Source organism: Marmota monax, unplaced genomic scaffold (genome assembly GCF_021218885.2).
Source record: "Marmota monax isolate L192 unplaced genomic scaffold, Marmota_monax_Labrador192_F-V1.1 WCK01_AAM20220418_F8-fsc00006, whole genome shotgun sequence".
NCBI classification, from domain to species: Eukaryota; Metazoa; Chordata; class Mammalia; order Rodentia; family Sciuridae; genus Marmota; species Marmota monax.
The window spans coordinates 10,084,343-10,099,016 of record NW_026693712.1 but is presented as its reverse complement, the minus strand read 5'-3'; the positions used below and the strand labels follow the sequence as shown (position 1 = coordinate 10,099,016).

At 48.3% G+C, this 14,674-nt stretch overlaps 1 protein-coding gene across 6 annotated transcripts in view; it reads left to right on the top strand.

Annotated features, from left to right (window-relative positions):
* Ablim3 (actin binding LIM protein family member 3) overlaps positions 1-13,552 on the top strand; it is a 109,907-nt gene extending 96,355 nt beyond the window's left edge. For 2 of the 6 annotated variants that reach the window (XM_046460294.2, XM_046460293.2), the window contains 6 exons: positions 15-149; positions 1,191-1,255; positions 2,409-2,556; positions 4,398-4,427; positions 5,004-5,062; positions 6,914-7,725. In XM_046460294.2, the coding sequence (XP_046316250.2) occupies positions 15-149; positions 1,191-1,255; positions 2,409-2,556; positions 4,398-4,427; positions 5,004-5,062; positions 6,914-7,198 (722 nt within the window). In that variant the 3' untranslated portion in view covers positions 7,199-7,725. Of the gene's footprint in view, positions 1-14; positions 150-1,190; positions 1,256-2,408; positions 2,557-4,397; positions 4,428-5,003; positions 5,063-6,913; positions 7,730-7,749; positions 8,368-11,370 lie in introns of those variants that run through there. The other 4 variants (XM_058584230.1, XR_009228290.1, XM_058584229.1 and 1 more) reach the window with 4 other exon arrangements.
* Positions 13,553-14,674: the final 1,122 nt, after the last annotated feature.

Below are 14,674 nucleotides of genomic sequence, written 5' to 3'. Positions count from 1 at the left end.
CGGGTCGTTTGCAGGTGATTTGTCTACAGCAACCAAGAGCAAAACAAGTGAAGACATCAGCCAGGCTTCCAAGTACAGCCCAGCCTACTCGCCAGACCCCTACTATGCTGCAGAGTCTGAGTACTGGACCTACCATGGGTCCCCCAAAGGTAGCACCCCCATGGGACCCTGAAGCCAGAGCCCATCACCTGTGCTAGGGACTTAAGAGGTCAGAACAATCACCCACTTCTTCACACCACCAACGCGAATAAGAATGAAGGGCCAGCCACAGGCCCTAGGGATACACTGGGGAGCAAAACAGACCAGGTTCCTGCCCTTGTGGAGGAGACATAGATCCCAAACATGAGGTAGGAGAGCTGATGGTAGGGGTGAGCTGTCCAGCCAGATGCAGAGGTTGCCACACTAAGGGTGACCGGGGGGCAGGTCAGCAGGGAGTGCAGATTGTCTGACGTCTGCCCACACCTGAGAGGGGAGGACCAGTTCTACTGGAGGAAAGGAAAGGCTACCCTCTTAACCTTAACCTTGGAAAGGGACCACAGCAAGTGGGGAATGAGGGAAGATGTTCCCCAGGTCTTGTGAGTTGAGAAAAGGATGTGGGTTATCATCCTAGTTGGAAGCTAGTTAGAAGCTATTCAAAACAGTGACATGATCACAGTCATGCTTTTGAGAGATCGCTTTGGCTGTAGGGTGAAAAATGGTGGGAATGGAAAAAGAAAAGATATAGAAAGATAAAAGGCTCTCATGGGCACCCTGGTCCTTGGGTCACCTCCTCACCGATTCAGAGATCCTGAGTTATTCCTTTCAAGTATGGGGAGAAATTGTCTTCAAGTACTGATCCATGTCGCTTAGATTCAACACCTGGCTTTACTAATTAAACGCCCATTCTGTGCAAGGCTTCATGGATGCTCAGAAGTGAGTCTTTCATTACCCTCAGAGAATTCTCCTTTAGAAAAGGAGGCAAGACACAAAAATAGTATCATCCAAGGTGGACAGGAACAAGCACCCATGAGAGATTAGGTGTTCAGAGGTTGCAATGACAAGAGAGACCACACCCAGGAGGTATCTTAGATGAGCCTATTTCATCCCAGGAAGGGAAGGAAAGAGGGAGGGAGGAAGGGCCCAATGGCTTAAGCCAGGGCAGGCTGAGTGGGGAGCACAGAATGGAGCTGATCCCGTCTGTATCTTGACAGTGTCCCGAGCCAGGAGGTTCTCATCTGGAGGAGAGGAAGATGATTTTGACCGCAGCATGCACAAGGTGAGCAGGCTGCATCACTGAAATAAGAAGCTTAGAGGGTATATTACTGAGGATTTTTTTTTCATTTGCAAGAATGGAAATAATATTCAAACTTACTTACAATAGAAAAAAGAAATGCCTAAGTTTGCATAGCTGAAAAATCAAATGGTAGGATTAGCTTCAGATATGACCAGATCCAGCTGTTCAAAAAAAAAAAAAAATGTCATAGGGAAGCTGTCTCTCTCTTTGCCTGGGGGGCTCGCCTCTGTATTTGTTTCATGTTCAAACTGGTCCTTTTCCTATAGTGGCAAATGGGTGCCAACGGCTCTCCCAGCTGGCTGGTGGGAACATAAGATGGTCCAGCCACTGTGGAAAAGTTTGATGGTTCCCCAAAAAGCTAAATATAGAATTATCACAGGGTCCAGCAATTATACTTCTGGTAAATACCCATAAGAATTGAAAATAAGGACTAAAACAAATGTATGTACGTATGTGTTCATGCCAGTACTATTCAAAATAGCTGAAAGGTGGAAACAACCCCAAGGTCAAACTCACAAACGGATAAACAAAATGTGGCAGATCCATGCAATGGAATATTATTCAGCTGTTAGAAAGAATGAAGTATTGACACATGCAACAATGTGGGCGAACCTCGAAAATATTGCAAAAACATCTAGAAAGGTAACCTAGAGATTGAAATCTACAGGAAGATGTGCATAGGTTATATGAAAATACCACACCATTTTACATAAGACTTGAGCATCTGAGGATTTTGGTATGAAGTAGGGATAGACCTGGAATCAATCCCCTGTGGATACTGAGGGATGGTTTTACTTCAGAATGGTTAATTTTAAGTTATATGATTTCTACCTCAATTAAAAAAAAAAAAAAAAAAGATGGCTATCTCCCTATCTTTGAACCAACTGCTGGGACAAGGGCAATGTGATCCTGTCATGGCCAAACCTGCTTTTTTATGCAACCTCCAGAGCCTCACCCAGGCCTCAGGACTATTTGTAGAAGAGAGATGAAGTCCAAAGGAAATGCGGGTACTGTAAGGAGGGAGGAATGCTGGGAAGGCAAAACTGACAGGTTCCCCCAAAAAGGTCCCAGTGAGTCAGCCCTTCCCAGGGTCATCTGCTCTCTTCTAACTTCATCCTGCTCCTCCCCACCCCAGCTCCAGAGTGGGATTGGCCGTCTGATTCTTAAGGAGGAGATGAAGGCCCGGTCGAGCTCCTACGCCGATCCCTGGACCCCTCCCCGGAGCTCCACCAGCAGCCGGGAGGCCCTGCACACAGCTGGCTACGAGATGTCCCTCAATGGCTGTAAGCACTCCTGGGGAGCCAATGCCTGCCAGCTGTTCACTTTGAGCCAGGCACCCTGTGAGGCACCGTCCAAGTGCCCCCTTCTTCCTCCCAGACCACTGAGCAGTAGGCGCCCCCACATGCTACAGGCAGGGGACCCAGGCACAGAAACCTTCAGCAACCTGTGCAAGATCAATGAGTTTGTAAGTGATGGAGCTTTCTCCATGAGGTCCCATTCCTGAAAGCTTTGTCGGAACACAACCAGCCCCAAACTCAATCCCCTGGGCTAACAAAGGGATAAGGAGAAGTTGCCTGTGAAAGTGAACCCCAGACCCCCCCACACACACTTTCCTCCATCTCAGGTGTCTCCTCTGAGAGCCTCCTCAGGTCTAGAACACAGACTTAATAAGGGACTGGATGGGACACCAATGAGTCCATCCTCTGCCCTGAGCAGTCATCCCACTTCTTTGGGCCATCTGAAGCTGTGACATTCTGTTGGGTTCAATGTAAAGAAAAATACCTTCAATGTAAAGAAAAAATTCCAACACTGTAGCCTGAGGGGCTCAAAGCCCGTTTGCTGAGGTGCTGGGCCTCCCATCACTTAGAGATATACAAACAGAGGCTTCACTCAAGCACTTGACTTTGAGATTCTGTCACTGCAAGCTCCTCCCTGTTCCTGGACAGGCACACGTGCTCTGTCTGCCTCCTCCTTTTCTTTTTTTTTTTTTTTTTAAAGAAGAGAGAGAGAGAGAGAGAGAGAGAGAGAGAGAGAGAGAACTTTAGTATTTATTTTTTAGTTTTTGGCGGACACAACATCTTTGTTTGTATGTGGTGCTGAGGACGGAACCCAGGCCACACGCATACCAGGCGGGCGGGCTACCGCATGAGCCACATCCCCAGCCCCCTCCTCCTTTTCTTACCCCTGTGGGACTCAGTCCTACCCGGAAATACCATCTCACATCAATACATGATGGACAATAATAGGTATTGTTTATTATACACAGACACATTATCATTCCTGATCCTCGAGAATCCCTGCAACCTCAAGATTGTTATCACTCATTTTATAGATGAGATAACTGAGGTGAAGTCACTTGCCAAGGTCAAAAAGCCAATAAGTGACTGAGCAAAGATCAGACCTAAGTTGGAGGGACCCTAAGGCCATGATCTTTTCCCTCTTTGCCTTACTACACCTTGAGCTTGGTGAGATTAAAGATGGCGGTGGTGGTGATGGTAAAGCCAGTTGTAGGGCCTGTTAGTATGCCCCAGGCACTGTGCTGAGTTCCCTACTGTGTTATGTCATATATTCTTCACAGAAGCCCTATAGAGGAGACACTGTCACTCCCACTTTACAGTTGAGAAAACCAAAGCATTATTAAGTAACTTGTGTAAAATTAGGTGTCTATTAATGGCAGGATGAATAGATGAGCCCATTTTCACAATCTGACCACTATTTTCAATCCCCAGCTCTAAGCCCTATGCAGTGTACCCAGGCTGCTCAAAATTCACACTTAGTGAATAGAGTGTGTGCCTAGCATGTGCAAGGCCCTGGGTTCCTTCCCCAACTCCACACACACACACACACACACACAAAATCACTTCTGTTCAACCACATCTGTGCAACAATCATCCCAGATCATCTACACCACACCAGGTGCTGGACTAGGAGCTGGGGGGATGCGGGGGGAAGCAGGCACCACCATTGGAAACTGACCAGTAGTAATGGAGTTGCTAAGAAGGCCCTTCCTCTCCACCAGCCAGGTGGCTAAGTACAGAAGCCTTGTGTCCTTGTCCCCAGGAACTCTCTCTATCATGTCTGTCTGTCCCCATGAACCCTGACCTCCATCTTTTCTTTCTTGCAGCTCCTCGTTCACACTACCTGGCTGACAGTGGTATGTTCTACCTGCCCTGCTTTCAGTTCGTGGTATCCTGTGAGGGTACTGTCAAGATGGCTGCAGTCTCCCAGATCTCTGCTGGCTGTACAGTGTAGATGTCTCGGCACAGTCCAGATCTCAAAGAGCTGACCCCACCATAGTTGTGAGATAGCAAGGCTCCACTTGGGGTTCTAGAACCAAGGCTGCCATGCCCAACAGCTTCCAAAGAGGAAGAAAGAGCACCTCTTCCACCCACCTGGGAGCCTTCCCTCTGCTTCTGAGCTCAACTCCAATTTCCAGGCCTTTGACCAGAGCTACCTGTGGACTGGACAGATGGGTTCATCATAGGATAGATGTGTATAGGTTAAGGCCAGAAATGGGTGTGAGTAGTTGTCTCTGGTGGGCCTAGAATTCTGCAGGGAACGGGGTCAAGTTGCAGGTCTGGAGGGCATCAGGAAAAATGGGGGCCTCTGGCTCCTACCCCTTCCCATTGGGTTATGGGTAATACTGGCCATTTATAACCAAATGTCTCCAAGGAGAGTAATGACCCCTAGTTTAGAGTTCCTGGTAATTGTTCTGGATCCTTCTTTTCAGATCCTCTTATCTCCAAATCTGCCTCTCTGCCTGCCTACAGGAGAAATGGGCTGCACAGGGTAAGAGAGGCTCTGCTGGGGCGTGGGACCACCCCCAGATCCCAACACCAGGCCATTATTCTGGCAGCTGATTTTGAGTGAGACTGGAGGGAAAATCTTGGGGCTAGAAGTGAACCCAGTGAAGGGACCCAATGGCAAAGACTTGCGTACCTCAATTATGACCCCTGTGTGAAAGGAGGCTCCATGAGAGAGATCAGGGAAAACTTGTATTTATTGAGCAAGAATCCTGTGCTGGACACTGAACTTTACCAGCACCTATTCATGTGACCTTCACTTCCCAGAGAAGGGGGTTACTAGTATTGACTATATTTTGTAGATGCAGGAATGGAGGCAGAGGGCTGAGGTGACTGGCCCAAGCTCACACCCAGCAGTCATGGAGCCAGACCAACTAAATCTGCAACCCATACCTGACTGCTGTGCCCCAATATAGCATGTAGTCTTCTGAGTTACATGAGCTCTAGAGCCTGTGACATAAAAACTTCATAGAAGTAGTGAACTGGCTTAGAGTCTGCAAGGGAATAAAAACTTGTCTTGTTAGCAATAGGATGGATCTGGAGGCTGTGAAACTAAACAAGTTACAGGAGCCAAGGACAGGAACTTTGGGATAGATGTTGAATTATTGAGCACCCACTAAGTCTCGGGCACTGTTTCAGGTACTGGAGATCCTGTACTGAAAGCAGCTGCTGCTCCTATGGAACTCATATTCTAGTTGGTACCTAAACAATGAACAAGAAAATGTGTGACATGATATCAGGTTGTTGGAAGTACTAGGGTGGAAAACAGAGCCATGGAATAGAGAAGGGAAGTCAGAGAGGAGGTGAATTCAGACAAAGGCTTGAGTGTGGAGAGAGAACCTCATCACCTGGTGACCTGCAAGAGCCATCCAGATGCAGGGAAGTACAACGTCTAAGTCCTCGAGTAGGGATGGCAAAGTGGTCCTGAACCACATGACCAGGATGGAGGGAATAAGGCGGTGAAGCCAGGCAGGAACCTCATTAGGGCCTTGTACACCAGGTAAGGACTTCAGAGTTCAATGGATGTACTGAGATCCAAAGGATCCCTCTGCCCAATGTGTGGAATGGAGACTACAGATGGGCAGAAATGGAAACCCTAGATCCATTAGGAGACTATTGTGGGGTGGAGCACACAAAAATGACGAGAGCATTGCTACAGAGCAGTGGCTGGTGTTGAGAACCCCTGCCTGCTACGCACGCTGTCCTCCACGCACCGGAGGCTAGACACTCCTTCATTCAGCAGAGGTTTATTGAAAGCGTCTTCTATGCACCAGGTACAATTCAGGATGCTTGTAACACAGCAGAACAAAGACCTCTGCCCCTCGGAGCTTATATTCTTCTAGGGACAACAGAAAGTAGGAAGTAAATAGGAAACAAGTCCGATCATATAGAATGTTAGAAGACAGTGCTAGTTTTGAAAAAGATGAAGGGCTAGGGATATAGCTCAGTTGGTAGAGTGCTTGCCTCACATGCACAAGGCACTGGGTTCAATCATGGGCACCACAAAAAATAAAAGAGAGGAGCAGAATAAGATTGAGAGCTTATCAAGGGGGCAACTTGGAATTCTCAATAGGGTTGTAAGGAAAGACCTCATAGACCAATGAAAGAAAGCACAAGATGAAATTCACCAAATGAATGGGTATATATTGAGTATATATTCAGTGCCTACTGTGTGCTAGGAATAGGCACCAGAAGCTGGCAGCAAGCTCAGTTCCCTTGACTGGAGATGGGGACTGCTGAGATGGCCCCGTGCCCCACCCGCTCCCTGGTACATGTCCTGAGATGGGTGAGTGCTTCCAGGAGGCTCAGGCCAGCCCTGGCTTTGTCTCTCCTGCAGACACCCAGCGCAGACCTCTTCCACTACGACAGCATGAACGCAGTCAACTGGGGCATGCGAGGTAAGCACGTTCACTGGGGTTGCAGGAGGAGGTCCCTCCTGGGACTTCCCAGGGACTCCGGATGCACTGCTCATAGCTGCTGCTTGACCTTTGGCAAACAACTCCTACAGATTCTGTCCCCATGCTGGGCTCTGTGCAAACCCCAAGTTTCCACTCCCTTCCACTTCCACTGCCTCCTTTGCCCTGCTCTTCCCTCATCCTCTCAATTCCCTGGCCTTGGGTGATCTCCAGGCCATCTGTCCCATCTGGGTTCCCAGAGCCATCACAGAATGCTGATCTCCCTGTCCTGCTGAGCTAAAGCCGCCTGCCAGCCCTGGTGGAGGGAAACACTCAGAGCCAAATACACATGGTTCCCAGGAAAAAAAATTCCATGAGCTTCACGCCCTTTGTCAGGGAAGCTCCCACACCAACCTCCACCAGCAGCTCCGAGCAGGCACATCAAAACCTTGAAGGATTCCCCCAGAAAAGGGAAGATCCCTCCCACATGCTTCCCAGTCTCACATTCTTCTTATTTCTATTCTAAATATCTCAAAAGCTCTTTTCCCCTTAAAACCAACACAAAATGAGCTCAGCCCTATCTCCAGCCACCTTCCATGGTCATACTAGACCTGACTATATCGTCCATGATGAATTCAGCAAGGACAAGATATCTGGATGGTCACGAGCAAGGCATGTGTGGAGGCCAGACCTCCCAGGAGACTGAGGCAGAGGCCACTGTGGTAATGCAAAGCAAGAGTTGTGGATCCTACTCTGTGCATGTCTTTTCTCTCTGCAGAGTACAAGGTAAAGGACACATAGACCCTGGGGGTCTCCTGATGCTTGGAGCCAGTACCTTGGGGACCAGCAAGAGGATGACAGCACTGTCTCTATTCAGGGAAGGGAACATAGATGAATCACCCCTGGGTCATTTTGATACTAACATTCCCTGTTCCCCCTTGGTCCACCATCCCTGAATCCTGCCCTAGGTCTTCTGACAACTGATTAGACTATCTCCCTGGTCCTCAAAGACTGGTGGATTACCAGACCACCAAATATTAGACACTTAAATTCAGGAGACTGTGCTCACACTAATGCCAAATGCCACTAATCTTGTCCCTGGCAATTTTAGGGGATGCTGTTGGGACTTACATTTTGGGAGAAGATACCTTAAGATTGACAGGCAACTCAAAGAAGGGCAGGCCCAGCCCTTCCTCCAGACTTAATCACTGACCCTTTCTGGCTAGAGGAAGGAGCCCAGACACAAAGTATTGCTGAAAGAGACAGGCCCACCCGCCTCTCCCAAGCTGGAAACACCTCCTACCTTTCTCCTTAGATCTATCCCTATGAACTGCTGCTGGTGACCACAAGAGGGAGAAACCGACTGCCCAAGGATGTGGACCGGACACGCTTGGAGGTAAGTCCAGTAAACTGAACAGGAGCCTTTGAGTTTGAAGGGATCCAAAGTTGGCTGGTCCAATCCAGCTCCGGACAGAGAACAGACAATACATGGCTTTAAGGCCCCATAGATTGGAGCAGTTTCCTCCATCCATGCTGCTGTGTGCAGCCTCCTCTTCAGCCCAAATGACACTTCAGATGCTCGGCAGCAGCATGTCCTCACCTGGTGCTGACATTTTGCAAACACCAGACACAGGAGAAGAGATAGATTTGGGCTCCACCCTCAAGGGGCCCGCAGTCTCAGAGCTGTACATAAAGCTAGTGCTTGTGATGGGGAAAGTCAGGGAGGCGGCACTGCATAAATAAGTCCAGAGTGAAAACCCCCCCGGGTCCACACTGCTCCTGCCATCACGAGGTGGGCAGGCGTAGCCAAGCCACAACCTCATTAAACTTTAGTTTTCTCCTTGCACAGTGAGGGGGGTAGAAATAAATGATCAATAAACAGTACACATAAAGCCCTTGGCACAGAGTCTGATGACCAAATGAATATTCAGTACCTGGTAGAGGTTAGTTTGCTGCTTATCAGAGAGGACTAGTTTGTGAGACACAGGCTGAAACAGGGAGGATTTGGATGGACTTGGAAGGTGGGTAGGATTTGGATGGAGAGAGGGAAGGAAGCACCACGAGGACTAGCATCAGTATAGATAAAGGCACAGTCACCGTGGCCTGGGCATGGTGTCGGGCATTCAAGCAGTGCAGTTTGCTTGATGTGGAGTGCCAGCCGCTGGTCTCCTATGGTCTGGGGCATGCTTCACCCTCTCCCTTGACATGCTTCTCCCTGCCTCTCCCTCTTCTTCCCTCTCCCTAGAGTGACCTTCCCAGGCTGTGAACCTTCTCGCTCCTCAGGGCTCCACACTTGTGATCTCAATACCCCATGCCCTCCTGTAGTCCTCCTGCAGGGTGGGTCACTCATCTGTTCCTCCAGCCTCCCTTAGCCTGTGGCCAGGGGTGGACTCAGTTCTTCTCATTCTCCTTTTATTACATCATCGACTTACCCATTTCCTCTGCCTGACCCTGATCTTCCAAGGGGCAAAGATTGTCTGTCTTCTACCACAGAACCTGGGGTTGGGAGAGATGTCAGGAAATATTTGTGGAATTGAGGCGGGCTTCTAAAAGAGGAGGCTCAAGCTCTTCCAGAAGAGTATATGAACCACCCTTGACCTGATGCTCAAGAATTCATTCAGGGTACAGGCAGAGGAGGGAAATGCAAGTGGGCCCTTCCAGCTCTAGCCGGCTGGGTCAGCAGCCTGAGAATAGGAGAGATTCTCCTCATGGGTCTCCTTCCTCTCCAGAAGTGAGCATCTGCCAGTGCTGAAGGGGACAGCTCCCAGGGCTACTCAGTGAAGCCGAAGGAAGGGACGCAACATCGCAGCTCCCCAGAAGCCTGGGCCCAGAGAAGTTCAGTCTTTCTTGAGCATCAAAATCAATCCATGGTCCCCACCCTAGACCAATGAAACTGCAATCTCAGGAAGGAACTCAGGCATTGGTATTTTTTAAAAGCTTCAAGTAATGTAGATTTGAAATCACTGGGCTAGAAACACTGCCTCAGCCCTTGCCCCAGTTCAGGGAGCAGCCTATAGAAGGAAATCCCTGACTCTGTCCTCAAGGGACTCATAGTACAAATACTCATACATCCAAAAAATATGAAAAATCTAGTATAGACACCAAATATTATTCTAGGTGCTTGCAATATATTGGTGAGCAAAACAGACTGCATTCTTGGAGCTTGCATTCTTACATGAGAAGACAGATACTAAAGAACACAAACAATAAACGCTGTAGTGCATTAGAAAGAAGTCCGTAAAGGCTAAGGAAGAAGGTAAAAGGAGATCAGGGGAGGTCTCATGGACCATGTAACATTTGAACAAGGGCTCAAAGTAGGGGAGGGAATTAGTCAGGCTCTCATGAGACAGAAGAGCATTCTGAGCAGAGGGAACATTCAGTACCAAGGCTAATGCAGGAGCAAGGCTGAGTGTGGCTGGGGTCACATGAGCACAGAAGAGAAGATGAAGCAGAGATGAAATCAAAGGAAATGGGGACCAGATTGCACTATGTGATGGGTATTTGCGGTAGTGAGGGTGAGCCATGATGGAGCACTTCCCATATGGTGGCCCTGTGCTGAGCACATACCTATGTCCTCTCATTTACCCTGGTGGTACCAATGAGGTAGGTGCTATGATGCTCCCGTTTTCCAGAGGAGGAATTGAGGCTCAGGTCCAAGGTCACACACCTATGTCCACCTGGCTTTAAAAGCCATGCTCTAAATGTTTTTGCCTTAAAGTCTGTGGTGAATGTCACATGCACAGGGCTGTTAGGGGCTCTGAGGACTCAAGGGAAGGGGAAGACTCCAGTTGGACCTTAGTGATGGAAAGAGAAGCCTTTGTCTCCTTTCAGTGTGTCCTACTTATGGACACTTTATTTGGGGACAAGGCTACCATTCCTTTATATTGTGTCTCATAAAAAAAAAAATTTGAACACAGTAGAGAATATGAATTAGAGAATCAGTAGCAATCACCACCCTCCAATAGAAAAAGAATAAATGAGGCTGAATTACCATTTCCCTGAGTCTTTACTATGGAAGAAACAGAGAAGAAAACTTCCTCATATACAAACTATTTTTCAGCATTCACTAGAGTAAAACAGGACAGACAAATCAATACCGTGAAAGAAAGAGGAGGGACACTAAAGGGACCTACCCACAAAAAGCCACATATGGACACCACTCACATCCTTATTCAAACAAGCCACTGTCAAGATCAGCTCCAGAAGCCCCTCCAGGGAAACATTCATTTCCACATTCCTCCGCTCAACACAGTTCTTGCACACTTCCCGGATGGAACCTAGTGCCAGGCAGAGGGCACTCAGAGGAAACGCAGAGACCACTGCCGTGCCCACCCACCCCCCGCAGCCCACACCTCCTGTCCTCATGCTGTTTTCTCTCCCTCCTTTCCTCCTCCTTCAGCGCCACCTGTCCCAAGAAGAGTTCTACCAAGTCTTTGGCATGACCATCTCAGAGTTTGAGCGGCTAGCCCTCTGGAAGAGGAACGAACTCAAGAAGCAAGCCCGGCTCTTCTAGGCAGAGGCTCTATACATATAGATGCATTTATATAAAGATTATGTAAAATCTCTATCCTGAAGTGCGGTGTCATCCCCCTGTGTGATGGGACACGCTGCCTCTGTGAGACTTGCTTTTCTGTACTGTCAGGCAAGCCACATCATTAAGGTATTTTTATGCTCCTTACTTCTCTTTTCTATGTGCTGTGGGATCCGGGAAGGGATTTGAAGGGACCCCGTCCTTTTGCTGGGGATCCTTTTTATACTGAAACATCTGTCCCAAAGTGAGTCCCCCAAGGTCCAACTCTGTTCAAAAGGTGCCTGAAGGAGTCTCTCTGCTCTCTGCTTCTTGGCCCTCTCCCGAGTCTCCAGGGCTCATTTTGACCTTGCAGTTCTCACACACCCTTGGCCCCTTAGGGGCCCTTCTATGGGAGGATCCACAGTGATCTCCCCAAATCATCGAGCACCTTCAAGGTCTCGTGAAAAATTTTCTCCACACCTCCAATTTGGAGCTCTTTGCTCTCAGGGTGGTGCAGTTAGAAGTGTGAGCCCCAGATCCACTCGTTACACCTGTGGACAGAAGTGGACAGGGCCCTGGCCTCTCCTCAGCTCACCAACCCTCCTCCTCTGCCCCTAATCCTGATCACTCCCTTGTCCAAATCTAGGATTCAAAGGTAGAAAAAGAAAAAAGGTGCTCCCTTCCCTCCACCACCTCCAACCGGCCTCTTTGCCTGGCCTGGACTTGGAGGAACAGAGGAGAGGAGAGGGAACTGGGAACAGGAAATGGAGCCAGGCACCTGCCAAATCCAAGCTGTGGGACCTCTGACCCTCCTCTCTCCCTCACTGCTCCCAGCACCTCCTGACGCTTCCCCCTTCCTGGGAGAGGCCGATTGTTGCAGCCTGTATTCTTCAGCCTTATTACAATCTATGTGCCTGATGACCTACCTACCACAGGGCTAACGTTCCCCCCACAGCTCCAACCCAACAACCAGAGAGATAGCTCTCACCACCCTCTACAGGGAGAATAGGCCACACCCCAGAGAAAGGCTCTTGGCCTGGGCCACTGGGCAACCATATTAGACCCCCACACCAATCCCAGGTCCCACTGCAAAGTTGGCCAGGTCTCATGGAGGAAACTTCCAGAGCATGACTTCTTACAAGATTCCAAAATGAGGTGTTGGCCAACACTGCTCACGGTCATCCAGATTGTCCCAGGGGCCTGCCTTTCCTGCCTCTGGAACAGGGGTGAAAACTTACCCTTTTCTCATCCTCTTGCCAAACTTTCAACCCTGAATTGGCCATGTTTGGGGGATGGGCACTGTTCCTCCTTGGAGATATGTTGTTTCAGACCATCTTGAGATCATGGAGGAAGGATGAAGAAGTGGAGGTGACAACTGTGACTCTCAAGTGGCTGGTAATGCAATGAGGCAAATGTCAAACTAAAGTCCATCCAACAACCCTCACTGAGTACCTGCTGAATACTGAGCACTGAATGGGGGAGAGGGGTGCTGGGATGAATCAATGCGGGCCCCATCTCAGAGGCACGCCTAATAAGAGTGGGCAACATGAGACGTGCACCCAAACATAAGGAATATAAGGCAGAAAGTGAGAGAAGGCTTGAGAAAGTGTGACATTACTGAAGAGCCAGATGCAGTTGGTGCAGACCAAGGAGAGCTTTCTGGAAGAGACTGCATCTCAGTGAAATCTGGAAGGATCTCTGTAAACTGCGAGTTAAAAGGGTAATAGGGTGGAGAGACCAGAAGGGAAGTCGAATGTACTCTGGTTTAAGATGTCAAATCTCCCTGCAACTTCTCTTCTTGGCCAACATCTTTCAATGTTCCTGACCCGTGAGAAATGTCCCCAGCCAGACACAATCATTGAAACTGCCTCATTATCACTGGTTAACAACTTGCGAGACTGAAGGGCTTTTGTTATTGTTGTTGAATATTTTTGTTTCCCATAAAAGCACATCATTGCAACCCAGACCCGTGTTCTCTGTGGTTTCCAGCGTGAGTGGAAATGACTGACATGGGAAAAGGCTAAACCATGCACATTTTTTTTTCAAAATAAATAAACCTAAAGAGCAGTCACTTGTTTGGCCTTGATTTCTCTTCTGTAAAATGGGAATATTTGATGAGATCAACGGTATCCAGATTGTTTTCTGCAAAATGCAGGGTACTTCAAGTTAGCAGAGGTTGCTCCAACCACAAATAAGCTTCTGCTATCAAAAGTAATTAAGTATTAAGCACCAACAACGTGTCCAGGTCTATGCTGAGGACCTTCTACATCATCTCACTAAAGCCTCTGTAACAACTCAAGAGGTGGCCATAATTAATTAACCATCTCACAGATGAAAAACAGCTTAGAAGAAGACACATGATTACCACCAGTAGAGCCAGAAGTCAATCCCAGCTGGTCTGGCTGGAAAGACCAGCTTCTCATTCTTATCTAGCAAGACCCCTTCCATTGCAAGTAAAATTCACCTTATTAAAAGTGGCTTAAATGATGAGAACAAGGTTAGTAAATTCATCATCTCAGTGATGCTGTCCAGAGCCCATGTTCCTTACACCTCTTTACTTGATTACCCACAGTATTTTGACTTTCGTCCTCTGCCAATGTGTCCCCTCATGTTTACAAGAGGCTGCTGTACCTCCAGGCATCATATCCTCATACAACCACATTAAGAGACAGGAAAGGAATTTCCCCTTGAATGTCTAGTTTAATCAGAAAAACTTTCCCAGAAGCCCTCAGTACACTTCTGTTCAAGTTCTGCTGACCAGAAATAGGGAGTATGTCCAACCATTACTGCAATAAAGGCTGGGAAATGAACATTTCATCCTTGATAGTGACAAGGGGAAAAGGAGGCAGACTGAAAGGAATGACCAACTAAAAATTCTGGGGAGCATGGAGTAGAGCCAGTGAAGAGGAACATCGGGTTAAAAGAGGTGAGTAGGCAGGTGAGGGTCAGAATATGAGGGAGATCTACAGAGACTTCTCTCATTCATTCAGGTTTGGTAGCTGTGGTCTGGCTTGCACTGTGGTTATTAACATGCTGGATGTAGAAAGAACTGCTATAAGCCTTGCCACTCAAAGTGTAGTCTAGCCAGAAACATCAACATCACCCTGTAGCTTGCCAGAAATGCAGAATCTGGGGCCCCATCCTGACCTCCTCCATAAGCAGCTGTCTTTTAATAAGTTCCCCAAGACACACC